Source organism: Chinchilla lanigera, unplaced genomic scaffold (genome assembly GCF_000276665.1).
Source record: "Chinchilla lanigera isolate Chin_1 unplaced genomic scaffold, ChiLan1.0 scaffold00044, whole genome shotgun sequence".
Lineage (NCBI taxonomy): Eukaryota > Metazoa > Chordata > Mammalia > Rodentia > Chinchillidae > Chinchilla > Chinchilla lanigera.
In genome coordinates, this window is record NW_004955445.1 from 9,229,775 (window position 1) to 9,244,443 (window position 14,669).

A 14,669-nucleotide genomic window follows, 5' to 3' on the forward strand; every position below is an offset into this window, starting at 1 on the left:
AGCGGCGACGGGGCTGCGGACGGTGCCCAGACCGATTCCCGGGCCCCCGGCGCCGCTGCGCCCAGCGCCGGTCCCGGGCCATGCGCTGCCGCTCGGGAGTCCGAGCGCCAGCTGCGCCTCAGGCTCTGCGTCCTCAACGAGATCCTGGGCACCGAGAGGGACTACGTGGGCACCTTGCGCTTCTTACAGTCGGTGAGTGTCGCCTGGGGCACAGGGACAGCCAGCCTCCAGCGCCGGCCGCTAGCCCTGCCGCGCTCCCCACAACCTGTGGCCGCGGTCCCCGGGGGCTCGAGAGTCGCCGCGGCGGCGGGGCGCGCGAGAATCGGGGACCCCGGTCCTTCCAGAGCAGTTGCCGCCTTCCCTGCCGGCCGGGGTCTCCCTACTCGGTTTCCCCCGTCTTGTAGCCCTTTTGTCTTTCCCCCTCCCCGCCTTTCGCATAGTTTTAAAATTAGTTACATCCGCGAGGCTGGGGGCTCCGGGACCCAGGCGCCGGGCGCTTTCTTAGCTGCTGCTTTTTCCCGGGAACAACTTCGCCGGCCGGTGCACCGGCGACTGCGCGTGTGGGCAGACCCTGGAAATCCTGGAGCCCGCGTCCTCCCGGGCTGCAAAGAGCAGGCTAAGATCTAAGCTCGGGGGACGGACACAGATGGACACCCGTCAAACGCCTTTTCGGGTCGGGAGAGCGGGTTTCTAACTCACTATTCGGAAGTCTAGGCTCCCCAAGTACCCTCCCTCCCGTCCCGGTGCAAAGCCACAGGCTCAGTCTTTGTAAAATAACAACCGAGCGCTCATGGTGTGGTGTGCCAGGCACCTTGCATCTATCCTTAGCAGGTTTAACCTTTACAAGTGGCTCATAAAATAGGGGCCAAATATTTCTCGTTTTCAAGATTGGGAGAGTTTGGCTCCAGAGAAGTTGAGTAACTTGCCGAGGATCACCCAGCTGGTTAAGTGGGGAGGCTGTCTGGGCTTTGAACCAGAGTAGTCCCAGGCGGTGCTTTAAACTCCTGTTCTAAGCTGCAGTTCCTTCCCTTTCTGTTTTCTTCTGTGAGAGGGAGGAAGGGACCACTTCCCTCCTTTCCTAGGAAGTGAGAAAAGCGGTGGGGGGTGGTGGTGGAGGAGGGGGTGGGACCGTGCCGAGACCGGGATGGACGTTAGAGACTCCAGGGGCTTTAATCTCCAAGCCTCCTGCTGGGTCCTCATTTACTCCCCTTCTCCGCTCAAGGAAGTCTTAATCCTGGCTCAGGAAGGGCTGGTGTGGGGGTGGAGGCTGTTTCAGAGGCCCCGGAGCCAGGCTCTGCAGCACCCCCAGGTGAAGAGGGAGGCTGGGGCTCCCCGGGGCTGCGCTGTCTTGAGGGTGGCTGGAAGGTGCGCGCGTGGGGGGAAGGGAGCTCTGTGAGACCTCGGTTCCCACTCAGGGAGGGGGCAGCCTGCTGCCTTTCCCAGTGAAAGAAAGGGGGTGGGGGTGTGTGTGCAGAGGCATTGAAAGCCATTTGGCCAAAGGACCCTTCTCCAAAGGCTGTGAGAATGTCACGGTTGGCCATCTTTCCCACTTCTTTCGCTCTCACAGGGTTTTGTTTTGTTTTTTAATCTGCTGTGTTTGAAGCTGGCAGTTTCTGAATTAAAGATGTAGACAGCCCTGGCATCTCTGAGCAGTGTCAGGTTCTAGGGAACTCTTCACTTCTCCCTCGAAGCCACTCCCTGCTCCTCACTCTGGAAGAGAAACAGAAAATGTAAACCAATTTTTGTTTTAATGGCAAAGAAAATATACCACTCCCTCCCACGCCCTTGCCTGAGATAGTGCGGTTCCTTTCGGAACAGATCAAGATCGTGTTGGGTCAGCTGTGGTTTTACATCATCCCTGCGTAGAGTCCGAGGAAGCTGCAATAATGGAAACTGATTGGAGTCAACATTCTTATTATTAAAGAAACTGAGAGAAAAGAAGAGACACCCCTACTTCTCTCCTTCTGCATCATCTCTGGGCCACTCGATTTGCTGAGCTCTCACATTTCTGTCGTTGGCACAGACATGTCTGGTCTGAGATGAGCTGGTTCTGACTTTGATGAATGTCTTGGACCAGTTGTGCCACCTGGCTGACCTCAGTTTTCACATCTGTACAATGAAGGGAGGGAAATCCAGGCTTTCTGCCTTGTCTCTGTGTGTGCCCCCAAGCTGGTGCCAGAAGCGGACTGATTGTGTAACCTGAGAGCCAGACCTGGTTTGTGAGCGGCAGGAGCCCTCCAGCGTCCTGCCTGTGGGGAATGGGCCAAAGAACCCAAGGCCTTTCAGTCTTGGGAACCTGGGCTGCTGCCGCGGGCCCTTCTCATGGCCCGGGCTTTCTCTTCGGGTTGTGACCCTCCCCAGCCTTTATGCTTGCTCAGGGATTCCCCCTGCCTGCTGCCTGGGAAGAGTGTGTGGAAGTTCCTGTCTGTAAGTAGGACTCACGGGTCTGCTCTGGCCCGCTGGCGTCCCTAGTTGGAAGGTCCTGTGAACCAGAGGATATGAATCCTCAGTGCAGGCTGGGTGGTGCAGGAGCTGCTGAGAAGCCAGGTCAGGGCTCGTCCTGTCTCCCAGGAATCCAGCCCACGGAGGTAAAATGAGGTAAAATGTCTAAGAAATCCAAGTCCAAGGCTGAGCTCCAGGGTCAGGCTGCTTGGGCCAAGTCCTTGGATTTGTGACCTTGGGCAAGCTGCTTAACTTTTTTGAGGCTTACTTTTCCATCTGTAAGATGGTTGGTGATAATAGAGCCTCCTTTATAGGTTTTTGAAGAGGATAAGCTATATAAGTTAAAGCTCTTAGTGTAGATTTTGGCAGCTTGTACGGTATCTATACACATCAGTTATTATTACTGCTGTAGGATAATGCAGCTAGTAGCACAGGTGATTAGGATAGGGTTCCAGCATCCAGAGAGCAGGGATGATGGAGAAGGGCTGCCTGGAGGAAGCCAGATTTGAGTCAGCATTGAAAGGAGGGCTAGGGGCTGAGACTGAGTTTCCTTTTGACCCTCTAAACTCCGGCCACAGGAATCAGCGGTTTTGGTCTGTTCCGGGCCTAGGGCTTTGTGGTTCCTCCAAAATCTCCCCATCTTTCCTCATCCCTTTCCGGCCCTGGACTGCACCCTGTCCCCATTTCCAAATTTTGCATGTGTTTATTTGGCAGTCGTGAAAAGGCCAGGGCAGCCTCTTATCCAGATGCTGGACCTCAGAGGTTGTGGGGGACGATGTCTGGGGACCTGACTCCGAACTTGGACCCCAGCTTCTGAAACCCCGCCTGTCCATCAGGGTGCTCCCTATGTGCTTTGGGGTGGAGATAACTAGGATAGTCACAGGACAGTCGTCACCGCGTAGGAACTGATGCTTGCACTTTGCAGTTAACCTTCACTAAGGAGTGCTGCTGTTGTCCGCATTGACAGATGAGGAAACTGAGGCAAAGCGTGTTTAAGTGAGCTGCCTTGGGTCATGCAGACAGCGTCACTAGGGCTTAAGCTCAGGCTTCCTGACCCTAGAACTCAGTCCCTAGCTACTTTGTGGGCTGCATCTGGCTTATCAAGTAAGGCCTTGGCACATGGTTGTGATTTATTACACCGACAGACTGGGATTTGATCTCAGTCTGTGTGACCCTTTCTCTCCACCTGTGATCACTCTGTGACTCCTGGTCTGTCTTCTGCAGAGCGGGTACAACTGTTCCACATCTTCTTCTGTCTGGGTCAGTCCCTGGTGTGAGAGTTGAGTGTGGAACCAGAGAACCAAGCCACTTGTGTTCAAATGCTGGCTTTCCCCCACACCAGCTGTAGTTGACCTTGGGTGGATTGCCAACCTGCTGCATAGCTCACTATTCCTATCTGTACAGTGGGTACAATACAATACCTGTGTGATAGGGGTGTCATGAAGCTTGGATGAGCCTGAGATGCACTTGTTCACAAGGGGCCGTAATTCATATGTCTTGCTGCTAGGCAGCTTGTATGACTATCCCATTGGGTGGCTTTTTATTAATATAAAAATGATAAAAGTGATTGGATCTGTTTATACCACCTGGGGCACAAGCCACCCAGTCTTACATGGGACAGTCTTACATGTACCCCTGATGGTTTAAGCCAGCAGGAATGTGCTAGAGGTCCTAGAGCAGTGCCTCCAAATGCTGGCGTGGAGATGTTGGGACATGCAGCTGTGGGAGGGGGCAGATGAGCCTTCTCCTTTGAGGAAAAGGCCATGTGAGTCTTGGGCATCTCGCCTCTTGGCTGGGTCTGTCTGGTAGCTCTGCCTGTTAGGGGTCAGGCCTCAGGCAGGTGCTGGTGGCTCCCAAGATGGGCACTTTAGGTGGGATGAGAGGGAGGGCTTGGGTGGGAAGAAACCCTGGGTGGGGGTACATCAGCAGCCCCCTGGGGGGCTCACTTTGGCTAAGGACAAGGACCTGTCACTCTCAGGCTCCCAGAGGGTCTGCCCGGAATTGGCCAGGCTGGGGTCCCTAGGGAACAGCCATTGTGGGCAGAAAGCTCCCAGAATGCATTCTGTGGTTCTGCTTTTTAGGGGGAGGAGACCAAAGTTTTTCTTCTCATTGGAGCTCCTCTTGCCAAAACAAGACATTGTGGTTTTGCGTTGTCACTATTTTGTGTTTTTTTTTTTTTTTTTAAGATTCTGTGCTTCCAGTCTCATATTAGCAAGAAAAGCCAGGGTAGTGAGGATAGGGAGCATGGTTCTTAGTCCAAAGTCATTGAGACAGAGTGATTTCCCTACTGATTTGGGGGATTTTCACGTGGTAAGCTGCTAATCAGTGGGTCACATAGTTCTCCTTTTGGAAAATAAACCATAATTGTAATATTGTGTATGCATGTGTAAGACGATGGGATTTTGAAGAGAAGGATGGAAGTATACGTATCTTGTGGAGAAAGGCAAACAGAAAGATAAAAAAGGAAAAATATGCTAGGAAATGCTCCTTGTAATAACCCTTTTCATAGAAAATGATGGATATGTATATGAATATAGTCAAAGAAAACATCAACAGGAAGAAATGTTATTTTCAGCATGGCTTTTAGATTAATATAGCAATAACAGTAATAATAGTGAGCTTGGTAACACTTTTTTTCCCCTCTACTGGGGATTGAATCTGGGGCCTTCGGACTGAGCTGCACTCCCAACCCTTTCTCTTTTTTATTTTTATTTATTTATTTTGTATCGGGAATCGAACTCAGGACATTGCGCTTGCCAGGCAGCGCTTGTGCCGCTGAGCTATATCCCCAGCCCTTCTGTTTTTTATTTTGAGACAGGGTCTCACTAAGTCTCTGTGTTGCCCAGGCTTCATTCAAATTCGAGGTTGTCCTGCCTTAGCCTCTTCGAGTGCTGGGATTATAGGAGTGTGTCACTGTGTGTGACACATTTTGGTGGCTCTACGTAAACCACATTCTGTGTACCAGCCCAGAAGTTGCAGGTGTTCTTTTGCTTCCCATTTTACACTGGAAGCAAAGACACAGAGAAGCTGAGTCAGTTTCCCAAGATGACGCAGCTGAGGGAGCTGGCATGGGAACCCCTGGCTGTGTAACCAGCTTTACCACTGCTGCCCTGAACTGCTGTGCTTCATGAGCAAAACTACCACCTTTGAGACTGCCTGGCTGCCTAGGCAGGCAAGAATTAAGCCAAAATGTCCAAATCGTCTCATCTTTAGGATACTAGAGAGCCTAGATCAGGAAGTTGGTGAAAACCTTCTGGTGATAAAACCTAAGTGTCAGCAGGGTTAGGTGGGCCCCCCTGTTTTGCCTATGACAGATAGAGCAGTGGACAGGAAAAGCCACGAAGACATTAGATTTCTGTGCTCAGCGTGCAGGTATTTCTGGGGCATCTGCTGTGCCTTCCGGGCAGCGTGCTAGGCTGAGGAAGGCAGCCATCAGCTGGGCACATGTGGTCCCTGTCCTCCCGAGAAGCATGCCCAGTGGAGACGTGCGCTCATGCATGCAAATGAGTGGATTCTTCACACGGGCACACTGGAGGCCCATTCACCATTATCCTGGTGTGCGCCCGGCTAGCTGTTTATCTGTCACTTTCAGAAGAGATGGATGGCGTTGGTGTTCTAGCTTGTGAGACCTCAGGGCACCCCTGTGTAGAGAGTGCCCCTTTTATCAGGCCAGGGAGCTGAAGGCCTGCTGGGCCCAGGGCCCCTCCCTCCATCGAGAAACCCACATCCTCTGCTTAGCAGCCTCCTCTCCCCACAAGTTAAGTCTTTGCAGCAGGCCTGCCTGGCTGCAGGAGAACTTGCCCTCTCAGATTTGTGTGATTTTTCTCTTTTTCCTAACAGACAAGGCTCTCTGGGCCATTGTTCTGGCAAGAGGGGACGAAAGGATGGGCTCTGTGCGCCCAGCCTGTTCCTCAGGCACAGGGTGAGGCCAGAGCTGCCTGTTGCCCAGAGTGTAGGGGACAGAGAGCTTGCGGGCTAGCGTGGAGTGGTGGAGTTGTGCTACACCTCCTTGTCTGCAGGGGAGAGAAGCCCACAGAGGGGAGGGGAGTCCTGCCCTGGTAAAGGGTAGCAGCCCTATGGCTTGTCAGGGTTCCGTCTCAGAGCCTCAGGGAGAAGGCTTGTGTGGCCCACATCCTTCTCTGAGGATGTGTGTTTTAGCCCGAAAGTTCTGCTGAGGACATTTCCGGCTCTGAGAGCTGATAGGGGGCAAATCCTGTCACTCTCCCAGCGTTTAGCACTGTGGGCATTTTTGGCCGGCATCGAGGATGTTTAGCAGCATCTCTGGGCTCCATCTGCTGGATGCCAGCACTGTCCTTACAGGAACAGTCATAAATGTCTGTAGACACTGCCATATGTCCCTGGTGCCCGCTACAGAATAGGTCCCAGCTGAGAGCCACTGGGTCAAATCCTCTTTCACCCATCAGCTCTGCTTGCAGACCATCTGGGGCGTTTCTGGGCAGGTGGAACAATCTCCGTCATCCAGGTGGATGTGTATGGCTAGGTTCGTCCAGTGATGGGGCTTTGGGCTGTCGCTGAGTTCAGATCCCAGTTGTGACCCTGTGTGATGTTTCTTTTTTTTTTTTTTTTTCTGGTACTGAGAATTGAACTCATGACCTTGTGCTTGCCAGGCAGGCGCTGTGCCTCTAGCTATATCCCCAGCCTGCCCCTGTGTGATGTGGGACGTAACTCTGTGCCTCTGGAGCCCCACGCTCCCTGTCTGCGGAGCAGGGATGATCACTGTTCTCCCAGGAGCTTCAGGGGCTCGAATGCTCACATGTCCTCCAGGCAGAAGCCCAGGGAGGATGGGAGCCCTCTGGTCCTGCAGTGCTGGATGGATTTGGAAGTTTATTTTCTTGGCTTCTTGAGGAGCAGAAGGGAATCTACCTGCTCCTCTTTTGTTCTGTAGTCGGACACTCAATCTGTGTTTATGGCCTGGTTCCTTCCCCAGGGTGGAACTGACAGCTGATCCCTTGATTCTAGGCCAGGGGAGGTGAGGCTTTTTCAAGCTGGCAGGACTGGGGCCACGGAAGGCTGGTGCAGGCAGGTAGCTGTCACCAGGACCTTGGTGGTGACCTTGTATCCCCCAACGTGAGGAGCTTCTATGAAGAGGAGTGAGATCAAACGTCATAGTCGATGAACACTTTCATTCACTAATTCACATATACATTCCCTAAATGGATATTAAGCACCTACTATGTGCCAGGTCCTACTGTGTGCCAAATAGGAAGAGGATGGGCAAGGTCCCTACCCTCATGGAATCTTCAGACAACAAAAGGGATCACTTGAAAATGACAAGAGTTGTCATAATACTGTAATGACCTTTGCTGAGGCCCTACTATGTGCTGTTTTTATGCCTAGTGCTTTGCATGGAGTATCTCTTTACTCCCTTGTAGTGACCCTCTGAGGTAGATATTACTGTTACACCTGTTTCACCACTGGGGAAGCTAAGGCCTGGAGAAGTTGATAAACTGCTCCAGTCCCTACAGCTGGGGAGTGGACACACCAAGAAGGAAATAAGATGTGGGAGTGTGTTGGTGGTAGGGATGGTGACATCTCCTTCAGATGGGGTAGTGAAGGAAGCCTCTCTGAGCAGGTGGTGTCTAACCTGAGACCAAGGAGGAGGAGGGGACTATGGGAAGAGAAGTATGTGCCTGGCAGAGGGAGATACAGATGCAAAGGCCCGAGGCAGAGCTTTCCTTGGGTTGTTGGAGGAACAGTAAGAGGCCAGGGTGGGGTCAGGCATGTTGGCGCATGCTTGCGATGCTAGCACTCGGGGAGGCTGAGGCAGGAAGATTACAAGTTTGAGACCCTGTCTCAAAGTACAAAAAAAGGGCTGGCGATGTAGTTCAGTGGTGGAGCGTTTGCCTAGCCTGTGTGAATCCCTTGTTTCCATCCATAGTACAACAAAAAAAACAGAGACAAAAACAGGCCGGGCTTGCTGGTGGGGAGATGAGATTGGTGTGGTTGGCAGGGGCGGGTGAACAGTATGGGTTTTCTCCCTGAGCTGTGAGGAGCCCTGGGATTAGCAGCCTGGGTGTGGGTCCACACTGATCTAAAAAGCAGGTGTGTGCAGCCATGTTTTCAGGGTCTCAGCGGCCACCTCCAGCCTCCTGCCTGGAGGACAGCAGGGAGGAGGGAGCAACCTCCCCCCTTCCCTCCTGGGTAGGTGTCCTGCCTGCTGTGACCTGGGGCTGGTCTGTCCCCTGGCCAGGTCTCACTTCCGGTGGGGCAACAGCTGACCAAGGGAAGGTCCCTGGGAGAGGCCAGCTGAGCCTGCCATGCCCAGAGAGGAGTCCGGTCCCTCTTTGTGGCCGGGGTGAGGACAAGATGTGTGAGAAGCCACCCTGTGCGGGAGAGAGGGCCTGCCGTTGCTTGAGATGGGCCCTGCTTCCTGTGACAGTGGGAGGGACCCTTGTTTTCTGTTCAGGAAGCTCATGATTAAGCTCGTGAATGCCTGATTAGAAACTGTTTGTGGGAGTTTCAACTCCACCCTCTGCTCACAGCCAGCAAACAGCACTGATCGTAGCTTAGCTCCTGCCTCTGCCCTGGAGGGGGCTCATTCACACCCGCTTCCCAGGGAGGAACGCTGCGGCCTAGAGGTGGACAAGTTGTCTGGAGCCCGCCAGGACTGTCCCAGTCGCCCTGCTCTCCCTCAACCCCTACATTCTCATCCCCACGCGTAGCCAGGGGGATCTGGTTGGGCATAAGTCTGTTATGCCTCGCTCAGGGTGCAGGCCGGGTCCTCAGGCCCGGAGCATCCTGCAGGATCTGCTCCTGTGGGCATTTGCATCTTTTTTCTTACTACTCTTTTTTTTTTCTCGTACAGTTCTTAAAAATTGAGATACAAGCCACATGCCATAAACCCTACCTTTTCAAAGTGTGCAGTGCAGTGGTTTCAGAATGTATTCAGAGTTGTGCAGTCCCCAGCGCTATCTCATTCCAGACTTGCCTGTGGCCACATTTGCCCTTGCAGATGTACCAGGTGTGCACGGCCTCAGGGCCTTTTCACTGCTCTTTTTGAAATCCCCTCTGGCTCACTCCTTCACCTCCTTCAGGCTTCTGCTCAGCCAGGTCTTCTCTGTGTGTCTACAGCACCACACCACTTCCTGTTTCTTTCCTGCATATTTTCTCACTAGATGACACAATGTATTTTTTTTTTTTTTTTTTTTTTTTTGAGGGGGCTGATATCGGGTATTGAACCCAGGGAACGCTGAACTATATCCCCAGCCCTTTAGAAAATTTTACTTTGAGGCAGGACCTTGCTGTGTTCTCTAGGTTAGCCTCAAACTTGCAATTGCCTGCCTTATCCTCCTGAGTAGCTGGGATGCTAGGCATGCGTTATGATGCCCGGCCACACTAGATATTTTTCTTTCTTTCTTTCTTTTTTTGAGACAGGGTCTCACTGTGTAGCCAGGCTGGCCTCAGAACTCATGGCGATCTTCCTGACTCAGCATCCCGAGTGTTGGGATTGCAAGCATGTGCCACCACACCTGGCAATATTTTTGTTACTTGTTGAGCCTTGTCTGTCTCCTTCACGAGAATGTCAAGTTCAGGAGGATGGGGAGTTTTATCTTTTTCATTCACTTGGACTCCCTAGCCTCAAGAATGATGCAGGCCTGACGCATAGCAGATGCTCATTCAATATTTGTTGAGTGGGAAAAATGCTTTTGCTCTGTATGTATGCTTATGTTTTATTACATAATATGATTGTTTTGAATTATGTAACTGTTAAGTATTTTTTGTGCAGATTTTTGAGGATGGGGACTAAGCTAGTCTGGTCTTCTGTAATGTAACCAAAGATAAACTGGGTAGGTGGGGGTGGAGGGTATTTGGTGTCTGAGAATTTTTGCATCATTGTCAAGTATCCAAGGTCTGGGCCAGACCTTCAGGGTCTGCTGCTTGTCTCTGCCCCTCATTGGCTGTGTTACCCTGAGCAAGGAGCTGGGCCTTGGGTTCTTTGTCTGTAAAATGGGTTGGGACATTGGGCTCAGTGCCTGGCACATGGTCAGGCCTTAGTAACAGGCAGTGGTCTGCTTTCAGATGTTTTAGGTTCTTGATATTTCCCCGCCTTTTGCACAAGGACAGTTACAGCATGCCCTCTGGAGCAGACTGTCTCAGCTTCTTTTTGGAACTTGAGATAAGCCACAAAATTCATCCTGACCCAGTGACCTTTGCCTGGAACACTGGTCTCTGCCTGCTGAAGGCAGTGGGGCGGGGCTGTCTGGGGGATCATTGTCACTGGGGCCGAAAGACGCTGTGTACCCTCTGTTCTGAGGAACCCACCCAGAGATGGACAAAAAGCTTCTCAAAAATACGTCGAGGCCGCTCCCGTCCTGCACCGTGGAGCCCTTGCATGGGCTGCAAGCACGCAGAACAAGCTGCTGCCCACCTGCCGGGCAAGGCACTTGTGCCCCTGCTTCATTTGCACCCTGTAGTGCTGCAGATGAGGACCCTGAGGTTCAGGGAGGTGACCACAAGCTTACTGGCTCACAGCAGCACCTGTTTATTTTCTCCAGGTGTCTGTGGGTCAGAGGTTTGGGTGGTGTGTCCGGGCTCTGCGGCGGTCTCAGGAGGCCATGGTCAAAGCTGGGTTGGCTGGGCCTGGAATCCCATCTGAGGCTTGGGGAGGGAGGCTGTGCTTTGGACTGTGGGCAGAATTCAGTTTCCTGTGGTCGTAGGACTGAGGTTCCCCTTTACTTGTGGGCTGTTGGCTGATGATCATTGCTACCTGCTAGAGTCCTGTCATGTGGTCTTTCACAGTGTGGTCCTTTCAGTTAGCAGGTGAACCTCTTGTTTCAAATCCCTTCCTTTTGAAGGACTCAGTCCCACTCCCATGTATTCACTTATCCCCAAGTGTTCACTTCTGAAGCTTCACCTGATTAAGTCAGGCCCGCCCAGAGTCAACTGATCTGTGACCTTAATGATAGCTACAAAGTCCCTATGCCTGTGTATATGTCCTCATCTATCAGTGATGTATTATAAGCTATGCCTGCCTCAACTCACATTAGTAGTCCCACTGACATGAAGGGGAGGGATCCTAAAGGTTGTGTTTGCAGAAGGGCAGAAATCTTGGAGATCATCTCAGGACTATGGTTGGTGGTGGATTTGAACTCAGGACTGTCTGATGTCAGAAACCCAGTTCTAACCACTGTGTCTTAGTATGATCCATCTCTGGCTCTGCCCTGAATGTCCCCTGAGTGAGGGGTCTGGGGGGCTGTTGGAGTCATTCAGCTTTGTTCTGTGTGTGGTGAGTATGTGGGATGTGCAGCAGGGTGCAGTTTCCCTCTGGCAGACTGGACCTCTCTAATGTAATCTGCATACCACTCTCCGCTCAGCATCTCTTGAAATGATTTGCCAGTTGGGTTGTTGAGGATGAGCCTGCAGCCTCTTCCCTATTGGTGCCCCCTCCCTGGGGAGGTGGGCAGCTGCCTGACTGTCCCCACCCAGAGACATCTGTGTCAGCTGTTCTCTGCTCCTACGCCTGGGGAGCAGAAGCTTTTCTGGCTGTACTGGTTTCCTAACACAGGGGCTTTTCCAGATAACTTATTGTCCAGTGATTTCTAACTTAATTCTCTTGTGCTCAGAGAATATGTCCCATGGGTTTTCAGCACTTTGAAGTTGACTGAGACTTGGTTTATGGCCCATCATATATGGTCCAACTTATTAAGCAATTGTCCCTTGAGCATTTGAGAAGAATGTACGTTTTGCCCTTGGTGGGTAAGAGGTTCTTCAAATGTCATCTAGACCAAGGTGGTTATTGCTGGTGTTCAGGCTCCCAGTAGCCCTGGGTTTTGGTGTAGCCTCTAGCTGTGGGTGGAGTATTGCCTGTTTTCCTCTTGGGTCCTGCTGGTTTGACTCTGTATATTTTAGTGTTGTATATTTTAAAGTTCTGTGTGGGGGATGGCAGTGTACCTCAGTGGTAGAATTTGTCATGCATATCAAAAGAAAAAAAACAAAAATAAATAAAATTTGGTGTGATGCACATTTATGATTCTGTCTTCTTGGTAAAGTGGCCCTTCTGTCGTGCAATACATCTCCTTCCCTTGGCTTATGTCCTGTGTATTGGGTCTGTTTTTCTGAATTACTGTGGCGGTGCCTTTTTTCTTTTGGTGTTTTGCTTTTATTCAGCCTCTTTGTGTCTCTGTATTTCAAGTACATCTCTTACAGATATCGTTTTTAAAAATCCATATCAACAGTCTGTGCTTTCTAGTTAGACAGTTTAGATCATATACATTTAATGTAGTTATTGACAGGGTTGGGCTTAGGTCCAACATCTTGTCATTTCATTTTGGTTTGTTTGATGGGAACAATAACAATTACAAGGGGTCCTATTCTCTCAGACCCCCACTGTGTTAGAGGTGGGGGGAGGAGAAAAGGGTGGTTTATAGACTCTCAACTCCGTATTATAGCTTATAAGTTATTGTCACCTGGAGCTGGGCATGGTGACTCAGGCCCATGATCCAGTTCTGTGGAAGGCTGAGGCAGGAGAACCACAAGCTTGAGCTCAGCCTGCGGAACTTATTGAGACCCTGTCTCAAAATAAAAAATAAGTAAAGGACTAGGATATAGCTCAGGGGTAGATCCCCAGCACCGCACAAAACAGAACACAACACCAGAAAGTGTTGTCATTTGGTTTCTGCTCACTGTGCTAGCCCCCTCATCCCTTCTCGCTCACTGTGTCCTGTCCCACCAGCTTCCTTTCTGTTCTGGACTGTGTCCCACTGGTCCCAGCCTCCAAGCTGCAGCGGCCCCTCCACCTGTAGCTGTAACTCAAGGCCATGTCCTCAGACAGCCTTTCAGTCACCTTCTCCACATCACTTTTCTTCTGGAAACTTGTTGTTGCCTGAAGTTACCTTGTCCGCTTACTTAGTATCTGTGTCATCCAAGAGAGTATAAGTCCCCCAAGGCCAGGGCCCGTGTGCCCCATTCACGGACCTGTCCCTGGTGCCTAGCACTACTCGGTCTTCCGTTAGTGTTCAGTGAAGGAATGAATGCTCGAGGGAAGGGGATTAAATGGGATGCACAGTGTGACAGACTGCCTGGCCATGACTTTATTTGGGGAGTGTGAACTGAGTGTGGGGGCAGCCACAGAGTGGACTCCTGGGGGGCAGAGGGATTGCAGTGTTTTAGTTGCCACATCAGGGAGCTCTGTGTGGTTTCAACCAGCAGCTGTTGACTGAGTGGTTTTTAAGATTTATTTTCCCTTGCTTCAATGATAGTAAATACGGAGGTGCGTGTGTCAAAATCACACCCCCTATGGCTGTTCAGCTCGGGAGCCAAGTGTGGTGACATGGTGTTGGCATGTTCCTGACAGCGTGTATTATCATTTCTATATACCTACCAGGGTCCAGACAAAGCAGAGCATGTGGTCTGGGGCAGGGTCATACACTTTTTCAAAGTGGACCCTTTGGAAACTTTGATCCCTCAGCCCCCATGTATACACACATTGTTATTACTGCTTTGGTCCAGATGAGAGTCAGCGCAGACAGGATGGCCCTGCTACGTCACGGCGTGTCTTCTAAGAACACAGATACTCTCTTATGTAACCACAGTGCAGTGAACAAAATCAGGAAACGTCCTGTTGATGCTAAACATTCAATTCACAGTTTATACACAGGTTTTCCCTCCTATGTCTTTCATACCCACTTCTTCCCCCATCCCCACCAGTGCATTGTACTTATTCATGCCTTTCTCCAGTGTTTTACTTTTTGCAGTGCTGGGAATGGAACCCAGGGTCTCACGCATGCTAGACAGGTGCGCTATGCCTGTGCCACACCCCAGCTGTGCTCCTATCCCATTTTTTTGATGATTTTGACTCTTGGCCGTATAAATTCTCCACTAAGAGAGCAGCATATCTGTTTATGGTTGTCTCAGCACCACCACTAACCAGGTCTGTGACCTCGGGCAGTTGACTCTTGGTCCTCAGTTTCCCCAGTTGTGAAATGGGGCCTTTCTGTTCCTACCCCCCCATAGGCTTGTTCTCTTATGCCACACATTTTATCGAGCACTTACTGTGTGCCTGGCCCTGTTTTAGATGCTGGGCTGCTGCATTGTTCAGGGGAGGCAGGCTTTGGCCCCAGGGAGCAGGACTGGGGAGAACAGTAGCCCAGAGCTGGGCTGGAGCCGGCTCCCTGGAAGCCCTTGCAGGCAGTGGCTCTGTGTTCGGTCCCTGCGCTCTTGCAGAACATTTGGAAAATAAGCGAGTGAGAAGAGCGCGGCTTTCGGCA

General features: G+C 51.4%; 1 protein-coding gene across 1 annotated transcript in view; it reads left to right on the plus strand.

The window, feature by feature from the left end:
• The window catches only part of Prex1 (phosphatidylinositol-3,4,5-trisphosphate-dependent Rac exchange factor 1), a gene marked incomplete at its 5' end in the record, with an annotated part of 171,503 nt that continues 156,834 nt past the window's right edge, over nucleotides 1-14,669 (plus strand). Inside the window, 1 exon segment of the mRNA XM_013518315.1 lies at nucleotides 1-192. Coding sequence (XP_013373769.1) covers nucleotides 1-192 — 192 coding nt within the window.